The 15,790-nt window shown below is 36.3% G+C and overlaps 1 protein-coding gene across 1 annotated transcript in view; it reads left to right on the top strand.

The window, feature by feature from the left end:
* The window catches only part of LOC107723530 (fibronectin type III domain-containing protein 4-like), a 31,988-nt gene that overhangs the window by 3,055 nt on the left and 13,143 nt on the right, over window positions 1-15,790 (top strand). The window contains exons 3-4 of the mRNA XM_016532202.1: window positions 9,758-9,873; window positions 14,062-14,266. Of these exons, the coding sequence (XP_016387688.1) occupies window positions 9,758-9,873; window positions 14,062-14,266 (321 nt within the window). The remainder of the gene's footprint in view (window positions 1-9,757; window positions 9,874-14,061; window positions 14,267-15,790) is intronic.

The following is a 15,790-nucleotide window of genomic DNA, read 5'->3' as shown; positions in this document are numbered from 1 at the left end:
TGAATGGATCCACATGAGCTTCTGTAAATGAGATGAACTGAACCTTTGCGGGTTTTGCTTGGATGCTCTGTGTTGGGGGTCTTTGTGCGTCTGTCAGCAAAATCATGTCATGCAATAGGTTACATCAAAATCAATTTTAAATTCTGAACGACAGGTACTTAAATAACCTCCAGTATGTTGAACAGTTTTAATATAGCAAAGACACATGTGTTAAAATGCTGACTAAACTGCTCAAATGCTTTGACTGGTTAAGAGGTTGAGCAGAGACTAAAATGGGCTGTAAAATGGGAATTGACTTTTTATCATAGGCTTTTGGATTTTTGACATTCAGTTGAACACTGGACTCAATTCAAATAGTCTGAATTCTCAGCCTATTCTTGGCAAGTGGTTGTTCTTTCACTATAAATTTTATAGTGGTTATGCAGTATATTACAAATAAATGAGTTTTATTAGTTTATTAAAATATTAGTTTGATTATAAAATATAAAATTAATAGTAAAACTATCATTAAAAAATTGGCCTATATAATGCTGGTCAGATTAAACATAACAATTAACCACTCAGCTGCAGTTGTTTTCTACAATATATTGCATTGGATAGAAGATTACATAAAGTTCATTGTGTATAACAGAAAATGTAACAGCAAGAAATATCCGTTAACATTCATGTATTTTGATAAACACTTTTATCCAAAGCATATTATGTTGCATTAATGGTATACATTTTAGAAGTTTATGCATTTCCTGCAAATCGAACCCATGACTTTGCCGTTGCTAGCACCATGCTTTACAGTTTGAGCTACAGGAATACTTGAACCTTGTAAAATCCTGGCAATAGTTTTACTAAACAGATTTTTCTTGTATCCTTCTTGAATATTTTGGGGGGAATTAGTGAATTTTCATGCATGGCATGAAGGTGTGGAAGCATGTCAGGAAAATACTTTCCTGTATTGTTCTGATCCTTTCCCTTTTTTCCTGATTGAGTCATCTGGGATTTTGGCACTTCTGTTCTCACAAGCACAGTGTTTCTGTCTGAAATATGAACACTTCCAGTGCTGAAAGTTGCTTCTCGGAAACCAGGACAAACCAGCAAAATCGCTCTTGATTAAAGGAATAGTTTACAAAAAAATGAAAATCTGCTGAAAATTTAGTCATCCTCAAGCCATCCAAGATGTAGATGAGTTTCATCATCGGAACAGATTTGGAGAAATTTAGCATTATATAATTTGCTCACCAATGGATCCTTTGCAGTGAATGAGAATTCAAGCAGTCCAATAAGACATCACAATAATCCATCATCCACAGTCCATCATTTATTGTTAAACACTGTGTCTATGTAATATACAAAACCATCAAGACAATTTTCTTCAAACGAGGCCTCTGTCTATAATATTGCTCCAGTGAAAAACTTGTCTCATCTGAGTCTGGGGAGAAATATGCACAGATCAAGGACAATTTATAAGCAAACACTTGTCTAAACAAATCTGTTAGTGGATTTTATGTGAGAGGACAACAAGGGATGGATGTTATTGTGGATTATGGACTCATATTTTGGTCAGAAGAGACAGTTTAAAGTTAAAACATCTTCGATTTCGTAACACTCAGCTTTTCACTTCACAAGATTCGTGATTAATTGATGAACTGGAGTCGTATGGATTACTTGTGGATTATTGTGATGTTTTTATCAGCTGTTTGGACTCTCATTCTGACGGCACTCATTCACTGCAGAGGATCCACTGGTGAGCAAGTGATGAAATGCTAAATTTATCCAAATCTGTTCTGATGAAGAAGCAAACTCATCTACACTTCTAAATTTAGAGCAAATGTAAATTTTTGGGCAAACTATTCATTTGAACCCACATTAGATCAAGACTGAGATTGATGTTGGAGAATTTTTATTTTTTTGTAAAAAATTGCACTTTAAGTTTAAGATGAACTTTATGGAATGGCAACTGCGAGCCATTAGTACCAGATCTGATGCTAACTGACATCTAGATGGAAAGCCTTCCCAGCAGAGTAGAAGCTGTTATCGTTACAATTTTGAACTTAAATGTTCAGCAAGCACATATGGGTGTGGTGTTCATGTGTTCAAATATTTTTGGCCATGTAGTGTATATCCGGAGGATCTGTGCTGAAATTAGCTGCCTGTTAAAAATTGTCAGACTTCCAACACCTCATCTGGCCCATAGTGAGGTGATAAGAAAATTGGTGGACCGTGGACACCAGTTACATTGACCTTAAACTGCCACACCGTCCAATTCCACCTCTGGTGGACCCAGGGAGGGGAAGTGTTCACGGATCACTGCTAGACCCTACACAAACCATTTTTACATAGCTAGGAACGTCATTGAAAGTGGGAAATGAGGTCGCACTTGTGCACAGGTGATATGGTGGAGCAGAAATGGATGACTGCGTCATCTCATTAGAATTCTAAGGTATTTGTCTGTAGAGTTAAAAAAGCACAATTACATTTTCATATGTTTGGACAGACACTAAACGTGCAATATTATCATATTAACAGCGTTTAAATGTTTACAAGTCCTTTAAGATTTATAGAATATATTGTTATGGAATGAAGCAATTTATTTTATTGTATCTATAGTATATGAGATTATTTAAATATTTAATTTTTTTTATAGCACAGTCAAAAATCAATACAGGAACATAATGTTATATTGCAAAACCACTTATATTTCATATGCATACTAATACGATGACTCTGTATATGCGGTGTGTAGGGTGACTATTGATGACATCTATATTGGAACAAAGAAAAGCAAAAATGTCTTTTACAAAGGCTTTCAACATTTCCACACAAAAGAAGGATTCAGTCTCCACATGTTCAGTTTTGTTTGTGTGCATGACTCTTCTATTATGTGTCTTTGAAAAGTGCTTTGCCTTGAAATATAAGCACATAAAAATGTAATTATAGAGAAACATCAAGTGTAGGATACTAGTTTCAGATCTAATAGAAAACAAAATGGCAAAAATTAATTACAAATTATGCACTGTCAGAAAAAAAATAAAATAAAAAAACTATACCCTCAAAGGTAAACACATTTGTGCTTCATTTACCCCTATGGTTTGTGCAATAGTGATAAAAAAAATTTCAGCTATTCTTTTTGAAAGTTAATTTGTTACACCGGTATATGGCAACAAGTGTCCATCTTTATGAGTGAGTACATCATTCAGAAGATCCATTCAACAGCACTGATTTATTTAACAACTTTAAGTGAGTCATGTAATCATTCACTCAACCGATTCGTTTAAAACCGCTGAATCATTAAAGGAATAGGTCACCTAAAAATTTCCTACAAATTTCCAGGTTTCCTCCATCTAATGCAAGTGAATGGTGCTCAACGTAGACCATTTATGACAATTGTTAACAATAATCTAATACACCTACATCTCACGTGACCTATTGTTGGCCAGGTTGTGTGGATTACTCTGAAGCTGCTTAAATATGTATTTCGGACTGTCAAAAATGGGCTACCATTCATTTACATTAGATGGGGAAAAATCCTGGAAAGTTTTCCTCCAAAAAGAACCACTATACACCTGGAGTTAAGTAAGCAGGATATATATACAGTGGGTACGGAAAGTATTCAGACCCCCTTAAATTTTTCACTCTTTGTTATATTGCAGCCATTTGCTAAAATCATTTAAGTTAATTTTTTTTCCTCATTAATGTACACACAGCACCCCATATTGACAGAAAAACACAGAATTGTTGACATCTTTGCAGATTTATTAAAAAAGAAAAACTGAAAAATGCTCAGTATTTAGTAGAAGCACCCTTTTGATCCAATACATTACTGAAATAAATGAACTTTTCCACGACATTCTAATTTATTGAGATGCACCTGTATGTGTATATATATATATATATATATATATACTCTTGCTTCTTGAATAGTATCCTATTCTTGAGCTCTCCACCTTATCCTTAGAAAACCCATTGACTGTTCAAGGGCAGTGTGTGGTGTCCTGGTGTTACAGTGGCACCTCGCTCCGTCGGGAAAGTGCAGTGTTCCCCTGAGGCTGAGACGCACTCCCTCTGCGGCTTTGTGTTGATAGAACACCCTGCAGCTCCATCTGTGAGTGCATTGTCTACCCTGAGAGGATATTCGGTATGAACCGATATACCGCCCAGCACTAGCTATAAGCATAATTTCTTGTCAGATGCTAATGGAAGTAAGCAAAGCTTGCATCAGTATATTTATCTACGTTTGTAGTGCACATTTGTGAGATACTCCAACGTCTGACGTGATGTAGTTTAGTAACTATATCTAAGGATATAGATAATGGATTGATAGTTTCCATATTGTCCTATATTTGCTGTAACACATAAATGGCAGAGTTCACTGAAAAATTAAGATTTCATTGTTATTTTCTCACCTTCATATCTTTCCACTCCATTTTCTTCTTTGAACACACAAAATGAGAATTTTGAGAACTTCTGTTTTCTTTACAACAATAGTGGAAGCTGATTTATGTATGATTTAAGACGTACTGTAGAGTATATAATACATCATTAAAAATAATATAAGTTCTATATGCAATACTCCAACGTCTGACGTGATGTAGTTTAGTAACTATATCTAAGGATATAGATAATGGATTGATAGTTTCCATATTGTCCTATATTTGCTGTAACACATAAACGGCAGAGTTCACTGAAAAATTAAGATTTCATTGTTATTTTCTCACCTTCATATCTTTCCACTCCATTTTCTTCTTTGAACACACAAAATGAGAATTTTGAGAACTTCTGTTTTCTTTAGAACAATAGTGGAAGCTGATTTATGTATGATTTAAGACGTAGAGTATATCATACATCATTAAAAATAATATAAGTTCTATATGCAGCTTAGCAGTATAAATCAACATATGTAGAAAACAAAACCTTAGAGATGTACAGCATAATGCATTGGAAAATACAGTGGGGTGGGTGAATTGTGTCTTTTTTTATTTTTAATGTATATTTTCATTCATTCAGTGTCAGGATTGGAACTGTTTTGTCATGTGTTTCAGTTCCTGTTTTCCCTTATTTGGTCATGTTCCTGTCCTCCATTGATGTCATTGTCATATGTGATTCACCTGTGTCTCGTTAATTACCTCGTTTGTGTTATGTATTTAAATTATAGTCTGCCCCTTGTTTCCTTGTCGGATCTTAAACGTCATTGTGCTACGTGTGTCTCCTGGCTACCTAGTCCTTCCTGTGTTTCCTTATTTGGTCATGTTCCTGTCCTCGTTTAGTTTCATTATGTTCCATTGATGTCACCTGTGTTCCCCAATCATCCCCTGTATAAAAGTCCTAGTCTGTTCAGTTTGTGTTTGTCAGGTCTACTCGTTCTCTACGTGTGTTGGCTCAAGCGCCTATTGTGGATTATCTCCTATATTTCCTTGATTAAATACAGTTCCCGTTTTCTCGTGCCTCCAGCGTGTTCCCTCAACAGCGTAACGTGACATTTCGGACAGTAAGATAATGCAATGTAAATGCTGACAGTACCACCATAACTCACGTTTTCCTTTATCTAAGCAATTATTTTCCACATCATTAAAGAGCTTATGCCTGGCCATGTATCACAATTTATTTTCAGCTACATTCAGACATGTGTAACCTCTATTACTTCAAGGACAATGAGCTCTCGCTGGATAAGAGTGAGGTAAATGTCATGGCTAAAATGACAAAAATCTGATGAGTCGTTTCATAAGAACCTTCTATTCCTAGTCAGTGGAGAATGTTCATTATATTAAGTTAATATATTGAAAAAAATTGGTAATTCATTGTTTCATTAGTACTTTCTGGACATTGGCATCAAACTGCGCTGTTAGCAGATTGGATTCTATAGTCGCTAGGATGATGTGTTTTGACATTGGAACATTTTATTCAGTGTACAAATATTTGCTGTTTTCTGTGACAAATTATCAGTTGTAATGATGAGACATAATTTAACAGACTCTTAGGTGCACATACATTTGTTGATGTGGCAAAACATGACCCTGGCAGATGTTCTCCCATGATATCAGTTTATGAAAATCTTTCATTTTCCACTTCAGTGAGCATCTGCTGGACAGATGGAGTGAAACTGGCTTGGCATTTAGTGTGTAACAACATGTTATAACAGTGATGTGTTTTCCTCTTACACAAATGGACAAAACTATTAGCATTTCTATTATCTAACAAATGTGTCTGCATTTTTTTTACGCTAAAAATATTAATTATTATTATTGCAATTCATTACAACAACAAATATGAGTGAGTACAGATTCATTCAAAAGCAGTTATTTATTCAGGAAATTTCGTCAAAAAGTCGTTGAATCATTTACTCAACAGATTCGTTCAACAAAGCTGATTCATTCAGGAACGTAACACTGCTAGCTCTAGGTTTGTTTGCAACTATTTTCGTTTGCGAAGCAAACTGGCAAAATTGTGTCTAAAATGTATGGTAGGTTATATATATTATATGAAATATATTGTTAATTCACTAACAATTGTGCTGTTTTATCTTGTGTCTACAGCCGAAAGTATACTTCCCTTGTCTATGTTCAGCTCTGGCTCGTGGCCTTTTGCACATGTATTGTAGAAATATCTTATGTAACATATAATGGTCAGTGTAGATGTAGAGCTCATAATAACCCCTTGCACACAGAATTACACAAAAACAATGATGTAGCTGCAAATTTGGGAACTCATTAAAATGGAAGGTTTGATGCATGTGACCCCATAGACGCTTTGATGTCGCAGTCAGCCTTCACAGAGGTGGCCCTCTCCTTCCTCAAAAGGATTATCGGTGGTGCAGAGCTGGGGTCAGACCTCTCTCCATCCAATTTACACAGCCATTGCTGAGGGCAAAGAAGACCAGCATAATCAGCCGTGACCCCTATTGTGTATGATCATAGCTGCATGGAGATGAGTGCTGCCATACTAGTGACCTCCTAGGGCGTCAACACAGGGCATTGATTATCAGTCTGATACTGAGTATGATTCTTCAGCGTTGTGATGCATTATGGGTTTTGTTGCTGATGATTAGCGTTGGAGAATATCAGACAAATGACAAATGCAGATCCAAGCTCCTCTGCTTGTCTTACTGTATGCTATATGCCAGTGCTGAAGAGTGATTTCTTTAAGTGGATATCTATCTATCTATTTAATTATCTAATTTATCAGAGATGACAAATGAGAAACACTATGGCAGGTGTCGATTTAAAAGTAGGGCTTTTGCCAGGCAGTGCCTGACATGTTGTTAGTGATATGTTGATATGTTGTAAGTAAAATTTTAATTAATTAAATTTAGTTGAGATTTGCATCAAACAATAATGATGATCCATATAGAGCATAGAGTACCAAAACTGTTGTGGATCTGCTTGCCCGAATACCTCCGTAACTTGCACAGATTTGCAGAAAATTACCATTGTTTGGCAAATAAATAATTTACAGCCATTTATATTCCAACGTTTTATTATGTAAGACTTATGTTACACCTAAAATAACAAGGAACTTTATAGTAATGTTAATATTAATTTATAGCCATTCTCTGAACTCATAACTCATAGCATAATGAACTGCACACCCCCTGCTATATGCTTTTCCTAGTGAAAACAATTGGATATTTTATATAAACTAATATTCAGTTAATTATAATTTAAACTAAAATTTTACAAAAACCATAACTTAACTTAATTTCCAAAAACATACTCTCTCTCTAAAAAGGTACAAACTGTCTCTGTCAGTATGCTAATGTGTACACTATATAAACTTCAGGTACTGTACTTATGTACTTTTAAAGTAGCCTACTGATATGAACCTTTAAGGAGCTAATATGTATAATTTAGGGGTAAATAAGGTACAGAGATGCACCTTTTAGCTTTTGTATCTCAGGATACCTCCCCAGTGACAGCTTTTTTCTTGGAGTGCAATAATTATAAATTAATATTTTTTTAAATTCATAGACTCTTTTTTTTTTTTTTTTTACATTTTTAATAATTAATTTTTATGCTAATTTAACATTTATCAATAGAAATAAAGGTTTGTTTAAAAAAAATTAAAAACCTTTCAGGCATGTGTTACTGTTACCCAATCTGGCATATTTTTAAAATAAATAAATTTTAATAATACATATATTATTTATCTGAAGAAAGTAATGCGTGAAACACATTTTTACTCTACTGGGGGGAACATGATTTTCAGGCATTATTTGGTTAAGTGCCTGTTAATTTTGTGGTCCTTTGGTAAAGATGCGTCATACAGATCTGGAACAGAATCATTGTGCAACAAGCCACAGTTTCAAAACAGCCGTTATGTAACTTAGCTAAGAGTCTGTATTTGTTATTGTTGATGTTATTGCATGGGTTCGGGTACAGGAACAAAAAAATACCCCTTCCCCTTTTTGCAATCGCCCACACAAACACATAAAGTCCATTAGAGCACTGCTCAGAGGAGATGCTCTCGCAGTTCAGTCTAGTTCACCGCCTTCCTATTTTCTCCAGAGCGACAGAGGCATGTGCTGGAGTATTGAATCTGCCACCGTTCTCCTCTGCTTTTTGTGAGACTAATTAGCTCGTCTATTTCTTCCTAAATCACGATCGAGCACCCTACAGCTGAGCTGAATAAAAAAAAAAGGACCCACATAAAAGTCTCATAGGACACAGTGTACCGAATTCAGTCAATTTCAGAAAGCAGTTTCAATTAAATATAATCATGAGCAGATCACTTCTGCTTTACAGTATATCTTTTATATCCGTTTCTTTTTGTTTTTATGAAACCTGCTTGATTCTGCTGGTGATTTCTGCCACTGTCAGTCTGATTTCGGTTCAGTCGCCTCTGAACGCCGACTCTTTTAATCACAAAAGAAGTGGTGAACTGGTAGTATAGCAAACAGCATAATGGACCCAAACAACTTTCAAGATACCAATTTAAACATGTTGCCCAGAGGGGATGTACTAGCATTAAGGAAAAAGAAATTTAGCTTTGCATAAAACATCTCTGGGTGTTGTAGTGGGTTTGCTTTTAGAGAGAGCTGTAGCCCCTCAGAGAGCTAGCCGGTGAGAAGAGATCAAGCCACAGAGTAAATGTTTTACATCCCAAACCTGATTGGTCAGATTGGAAAGCTTTCGGCAAGCAACTCAGACAGTCTATAAAAGGACAGCAAATGAAAACAGAGCACAGCAACATATTTCAAACCTGTGGATTATTGTTGTGTTTTCATGGGAGGGTAATAGCGTGTCCATGACAACATTGTTGTTCGACAGTAAGTTATTGCTTTAGTAGTTTTCTTGAAAACATGCATTGGCTGTACTAGTTTCTGCACTAAAAACAGAGTGGAAATATCATAATAATATATCAGTTCAGTTATGGAAGCAAATGATTTCTATCACTATTGCCCTATAATTAATAACATAGAATAAAGTGGGCCTGACAATGGCAATGAAGCCTAACAAGTTATGAATTATATATAAATTATTAGGGTTCGAGATTCAAAGTTAATAGTATTAATTTTGTATTTCCAGACTCTTTTGTATTTCCAGACTTTTGTATTTCCAGCTCCTGTTAATGTGTCAGTCATGCTGGAAATATCATAATAATATATCAGTTCAGTTATGGAAGCAAATGATTTCTATCACTATTGCCCTATAATTAATAACATAGAATAAGTGGGCCTGACAATGGCAATGAAGCCTAACAAGTTATGAATTATATATAAATTATTAGGGTTCGAGATTCAAAGTTAATAGTATTAATTTTGTATTTCCAGACCGTCCACCTGCTCCTGTTAATGTGTCAGTCATGCACCTGAGAGCTGATTCAGCAACTGTGTCCTGGGAGGTGCCTGAGGGTGACATTATCATCGGCTTTTCCATCTCCCAACAGGTAAATCACTTTTCTAGGAAACACATTTCAAAATTTGACACAAAATATAAACTGTCAATTCTAATATTTCTAAGTATATTGGCACAGACAGCCTGTGTTCTTTTACACAAGAGACATTTACACATAGTTTTTTTGGGGGTATTATATCCAAGCAGTTTTGGTCTGACCTTAGCTCTCATTTATTTGGTTCTCCCAATTTTAATCAACAACTTTTTTAGCCTTAAATACTTTTTTTTCCTTAAACATATTTAACAATCTTTACAAGACAGAATATCCAATAATAGTATTTTCAGGGTCTGATAAAATAAAGAAAATAACTAATTTATTTTTCTTTTTCAAAACTTTTCTTTTTCTTTTACTATGTCATAAAATGTTTACAAAGTTAAAACAATAACCTGTCTTTTTAAAAATGTAAATGCCATGTGAATGTTTTTTGTAAATGAAATCATACCAGATTTTAGAATGGCTGGAACACTTTATTGACCAACCAGAAGCTAGGACCAGAAATTTTCAAAACCTTTATAAACGTTTTCCTTAAACTTTCATACATCCATGCCTTTATACTTAAATATACCTTTTATTTAAAAATCGTGTGTTCAGTAAATGTGAATTTGAATTCATCTGTCACATAAAAGAATAACTGTTGTTTACTGAAATTCAGAATCTATTTATTATCTAAGTGACTGACACATTCGAACAATTACAAATATATCTGTCAATCATATTATGCAATAGGTTGTGTGCATGTCTGTAATGGCTGAGCAGGCGACACTCACAGATTAATGTATTATTCATTTAGCCAAGGACTTCTATCAGACTCCCTCACACCTAGAGGCTGCTTCAGGGCCCAAGGGCAGAGGAAAGTGCTTTGGATCTATTTGCAGACTTTAAAGACCAACCAAGGAAGAGCTAAATACAACATTAAGTTAGAGGGCAGAATTATAGCTTAAATGAAAGGCTGTCGTGTTTGGCTGTCAGGGCTTCGAGAAGATCCTTTAGCGCCCTAACGTGTGACTTATACTTATTAGGTAACTTCATAGAAAGCGCTTACTGTTACTGTACTGCTGACCTCTAGACAGCGTGAGCCATTTGAAATGTCAGCAAATACCAGCCTAAAGCTGCAGGTGATGTTTCATAGTTTGTAAATTCTACAGGAACCTTGAAAAGTTTTTTCGGTTTGGAAGGACATTTAAATATATGTGGTTTAGACTCGGGGTGAACTAGGACTAAAAAACACCCCAGGATCAATGTGAGCCCATCACAACCCACAGTATATAATTATTCAATATAAATGCACTCTTAATTATTTGTTTCAGGTGTTTCAATCAGACTTATTGCCACAGGTGAATAAAATTTGCAAGCATTTGTGAAAAAAATAGGTCATTCTGAAGATCTCAGTGAATTCAAGAACAAATTGAGTGGTGTAAATCACACCACTACTGGACTCTGGAGCAGTGGAAACCTGTTGTGGAGCAATGACTCACGCTTCTCTGCCTGGAAAGTCTGGGTTTGGCAGGTTCCAGGAGAACATTTCCTGTTTGACTGCATTGTGCCAACTATAAAGTTTGATGGAGGAGGGATAATGGCATGGGGCTGTTTTTTAGGGGTTGGGCTTGGCCCCTTACTTCTAGTAAGCTTCAGCATACCAAGACATTATATGCTTCCAACTTAGTGGAGACAGTTTGGGGAAGGCCATTTTCTATTGCAGCATGACTGTGCCCCATGCAGTGCACAAAGGATGGTCCATGAAGACACTGGTTGGATGAGTTTGTTGTGTAAGAACTTGATTGGCCCACACAGAGCCCTGACCTCAACCCCATCAAACACCTTGTGGATGAACTGCAATGGAGATAGAGGCCTTTTTGTCCAACATCAGTGCCTGTCCTCACAAATGCTCTACTGTATGAATTGCCAAAGTTCCCACAGAAACATTCCAAAGTCATGTGGACATTCTTTCTAAAAGAGTGGAAGCTATAGCTGCGAAGGGGTGACCAACTCTACATTAATGTTTATGTTAGGGCTGCACAGTTATGACAAGAATCATGATTGTCGATTATTCCCATGAAATTGAAATTGCGATTACAATTATCACAATTTACACTGAATGATGTTTTAAACAGCTTTATACCATTGTTTGAAGCAACTGCATGACATATTTTAATATGAAAATAAACAAGCTGAAAACACTCTTCTTGAAAAAACTTTTATTGCTTTTCTATAGCATTAAGCCTCAAATGCCAACTACATTATACATTGGTTTAGTTTCTTCGGTAACACTTTAGTATAGAAACCAATTCTCACTATTAACTAGTTGCTTATTAGCATGCCTGTTATTAACATATTGGCTCTTTATTAGCACTTATAAAGCACATATTGTGCATGAACATATTTTGCATCCCTAATCCTTCCCAATACCTAACCTTAATAACTATTAATAAGCAGAAAATTAGGAGTTTACTGAGGCAAAATCTGTAGTTAATGGTTTGTTAATAGCGAGAATTGGACCTTAAAATAAAGTGTGACCATTTCTTCTTGTAAATCAAAAAAAGAAAAAATATGGATGGTATTATAATGTTATTCTAAAACTAAAATTAAAACAATGGGAAAAAAGGAGTCATGAACTGAGAAGCCAAAATTCCCTTGATATTTTGACAAATAAGAGGTCATTGTACTATAAAAACATCCTGTAAGTTTCAGAACTCAAAACTTTGTTGTTAGTCTAAAACAGCTTATTGAAGGCAGTCTGCCAAAACGACAGCTTTTCGAATGTTATATTCTATGATGTAATAGTGTGGATAAGCACCGCCTCCGCAGAAGAAGATCAACGCCTGCTTCGACATCACTGCCTTTTTAGCCCCGCCCACCGATTTGCGCATGTAGTGTTTAGGAGAGAGTCAAACGCAGGTCTATGCAGAAACCAAACTATAAAGATAGCTCTGAAGACAACAAGACGCTGTGCAGTGCCAAGCTGTGGAAAAAACAGTCTGTGCATTGCCTTCCTTCAGATCCCAACATCAGGAAAGTGTGGATGAACTTTATTTTTAATGAACTCGGACCTTTGTTCACTTCATTTTACTGTGGATTCGTTTACAAACAAGGCACAATTTGACGCGGGATTTTCAAAAAGATTGAAACTAAAAGACGATGCTGTGCAGATTATTTTGGATCCGACAGTAATGTCGCAACACACAAGTGTGAGTAACTGTTTTTTATTACATGATCACTATTGCTGTGTCTCTTCTTACAGATTGTTTGATATGTATTGAGTTATTCATGCGTTTTTGACCTAAATCACAACATCTATGAGGAATGTACGCTGTCAAACATAGGCTACACAACGTTAGCCAATCACAGCAGTGGGTGTTTACTTCCAAGTCTACAATCCGCCACACCTATTCAATCAGAGCGTTCTGATGAGGGGGGTCAAAACAGGACAGAAAATAGCCTATTACTTCAAAATTGTGATGTTTTTGATGTAAAAATCTTGATAACATTATAAGTGGACCTCAGAGAACAGTAAAAAAAAATAAAAAAATAAGGCAGTTCATGACCCCTTTAAGATAACCTGTAGAAAAAAACACACATGCACACATATCTTAAGCATGCAGAATAATGAAAGTGGAGTTTTATTTATTTATTTTTGGAATTGCGCCTTTGAATGATTTGGCACGTGATTGTGGCATCCGTAATTGTAATCACGATTAGAAATTCAATTAATTGAGCAGCCCTATTGTATGTTTTCAGAATACGATGTCATTAAAGTCCATGTTAGTGTAATGGTCTGGTGTCCCAGTAGTTTTGTCCATATGGTGTGAGGACAAAGGTAGGTCTCTTATAGCATCTTGGATACATTGCCACAGTTCTTCTGGATGTAGTCTGTCTCAGTTTGTTCTGTTTCTTCATGTCATTCCAGACAGACTGCATGATGATGAGATCAGATCTCTGTGTGGAGCACTTGCTGTTGTCAGACTCCTTGTGCAAACAAAAATCTCACTGGATTATTACAATTAATGGAAAAATGAATGTTTGGAAATGTAAACTGATATTTCCTACTGACACACTACAGCAAAAGATAGAAATAACTGACTTAAAACCATTTTTAGCTGGTGAAAATACTAGTGTTCTAATAATTTTGGCCACCACTATATATACTTCTGTTCTATACCAATGGTGGTTTAACTCTTTCAGAGAATGGACGGCAAAATGCAGAGGTTTATCAGGGAGGTGAACACCACCAGCAGATCCTGTGTACTGTGGGACCTGGAGGAGGAGACAGATTACATTATCCAAGTGCAGTCCATCGGCCTTTACGGAGAGAGCCAGGCCAGTAAACGTGTCCACTTCAGAACCCTGAAGAAAACAGACCGCTTCCCCTCAAACAGTTCAAACCAAGGTAACAGCCAACTCCTACTCTTATACAACAATATCATTCTGCCCACTTTTGATGCAGTCCATCATAGCTTGACATTTTGTGTGTTAAAAATGTGAAACGTCAAACAGCGCACTGACTGTTTACATTCTCAGAGGATTCCGCCATTGTGTTCAACAGTTTCTTTTCCTACAACCCAATTAATTATTGATGAACACTTCACGCATGGATGCAGGTAGACCTTGTTACTGCCTCTCATTTTCAGCTCCAATTTCTAATCAGCTCCCTGCCTCTCAGGGGGATATGCTGTATATTGGCGCTGTGCGGCACAAGCGGGTGGTCCCTAATGGCAGGCCAATTGAGTGGATTATTAACAGCCATTTCAATGTTGTGTTGATACGAGATGTTTTTGAGAGATTTTCTCTTCTGCATGAAATCTAGCACAGCACTGAAAACCAGATAAATCAAGTTGCTTTTAACATGAGAGTCGCTATTTTTGCCAGCCATGTTGAGAACAACAAAACATCCAGTCTTATGCACACCGACGCAGATGGAGCGCTTGAAATTAATCATCGGAGCATTCAAGGATGCACGTAATTCAGAAACACGCTCAATATATCATTAATGCTCTCCTGCCATGAAATGAAATAACATATTCAACACATTAAGAATGCATCATCAAATTTGATTCGAAGACATCACGTTTGCTGATACAGGAAATGTAATTAAGGAGGTTCACGGAAAATGAATTATTCTGTAGAGCTTCAGTTTAAATAAACTACATTTAGAATCCTTTCTAAAGCTCCTTTATGATTGAATAGGTGAAAAAAAATTCTTCCATATAGCTTCTATTATAGAAGTGTGAATTTAGCTTCATCTAGGCTTTCAGCTGTGTATAAGGCCACAGTCTAAATTCATCCAAGTGAAGAGAAAAGCCTGGGCAGAACTTACACACACAATGAGGCATAAAAAGTATGCTCTCAACTCATTCTAAGCTAATTTTTACATCAAAAAGAAGAGGTTTTACTCTCCAACGCTAATAGATTTCTTATCTTTTTACTTTTATAGTGGCTAAAATTCAAGGACTTTTAAAAACATCTCTCATTCTCTTTATTTTTCAGTCCTTGGTCATTATAGTTCCTCTTCAGGAACTCGAGCTGCGTCGGAAACGCTAGGGGAACGCCCTTCAGCGTGACGGGCTCTGAACCTCGTGTGTAATCAGACCAATAGATGGGCGAGACGTCACGGCGGGTGACGTAATGACCAGGAAGCTATAAAAGCACGTGCGGTGAGACCAACGTCAGCTTTTTGTCATTCAGCAAGTGCTCTGTGTGTGTGTCAGTCTGATATCTGTTTGTGAGTCTTATTTAGTGTTGTCTGTCACGAAATCTCAAGACAAAACCAGACACTAAGGCGAGGGCAGGCAGCGTTCAGGCTGTGTGTTCTTCCCTGCCCGCGTTACGGGTGGGGATACACACAGTTTGTTTGTTGTCTGCTTGAGAGCAAGCACACAGAGTCAGCTCTCGGAAAAAAAAGGAGCTGACGGCC

Source organism: Sinocyclocheilus rhinocerous, unplaced genomic scaffold (genome assembly GCF_001515625.1).
Source record: "Sinocyclocheilus rhinocerous isolate Xijiao unplaced genomic scaffold, SAMN03320098_v1.1 scaffold1725, whole genome shotgun sequence".
In the NCBI taxonomy this organism is placed as follows: Eukaryota; Metazoa; Chordata; class Actinopteri; order Cypriniformes; family Cyprinidae; genus Sinocyclocheilus; species Sinocyclocheilus rhinocerous.
This window is presented reverse-complemented; position numbering and strand designations above follow the sequence as displayed.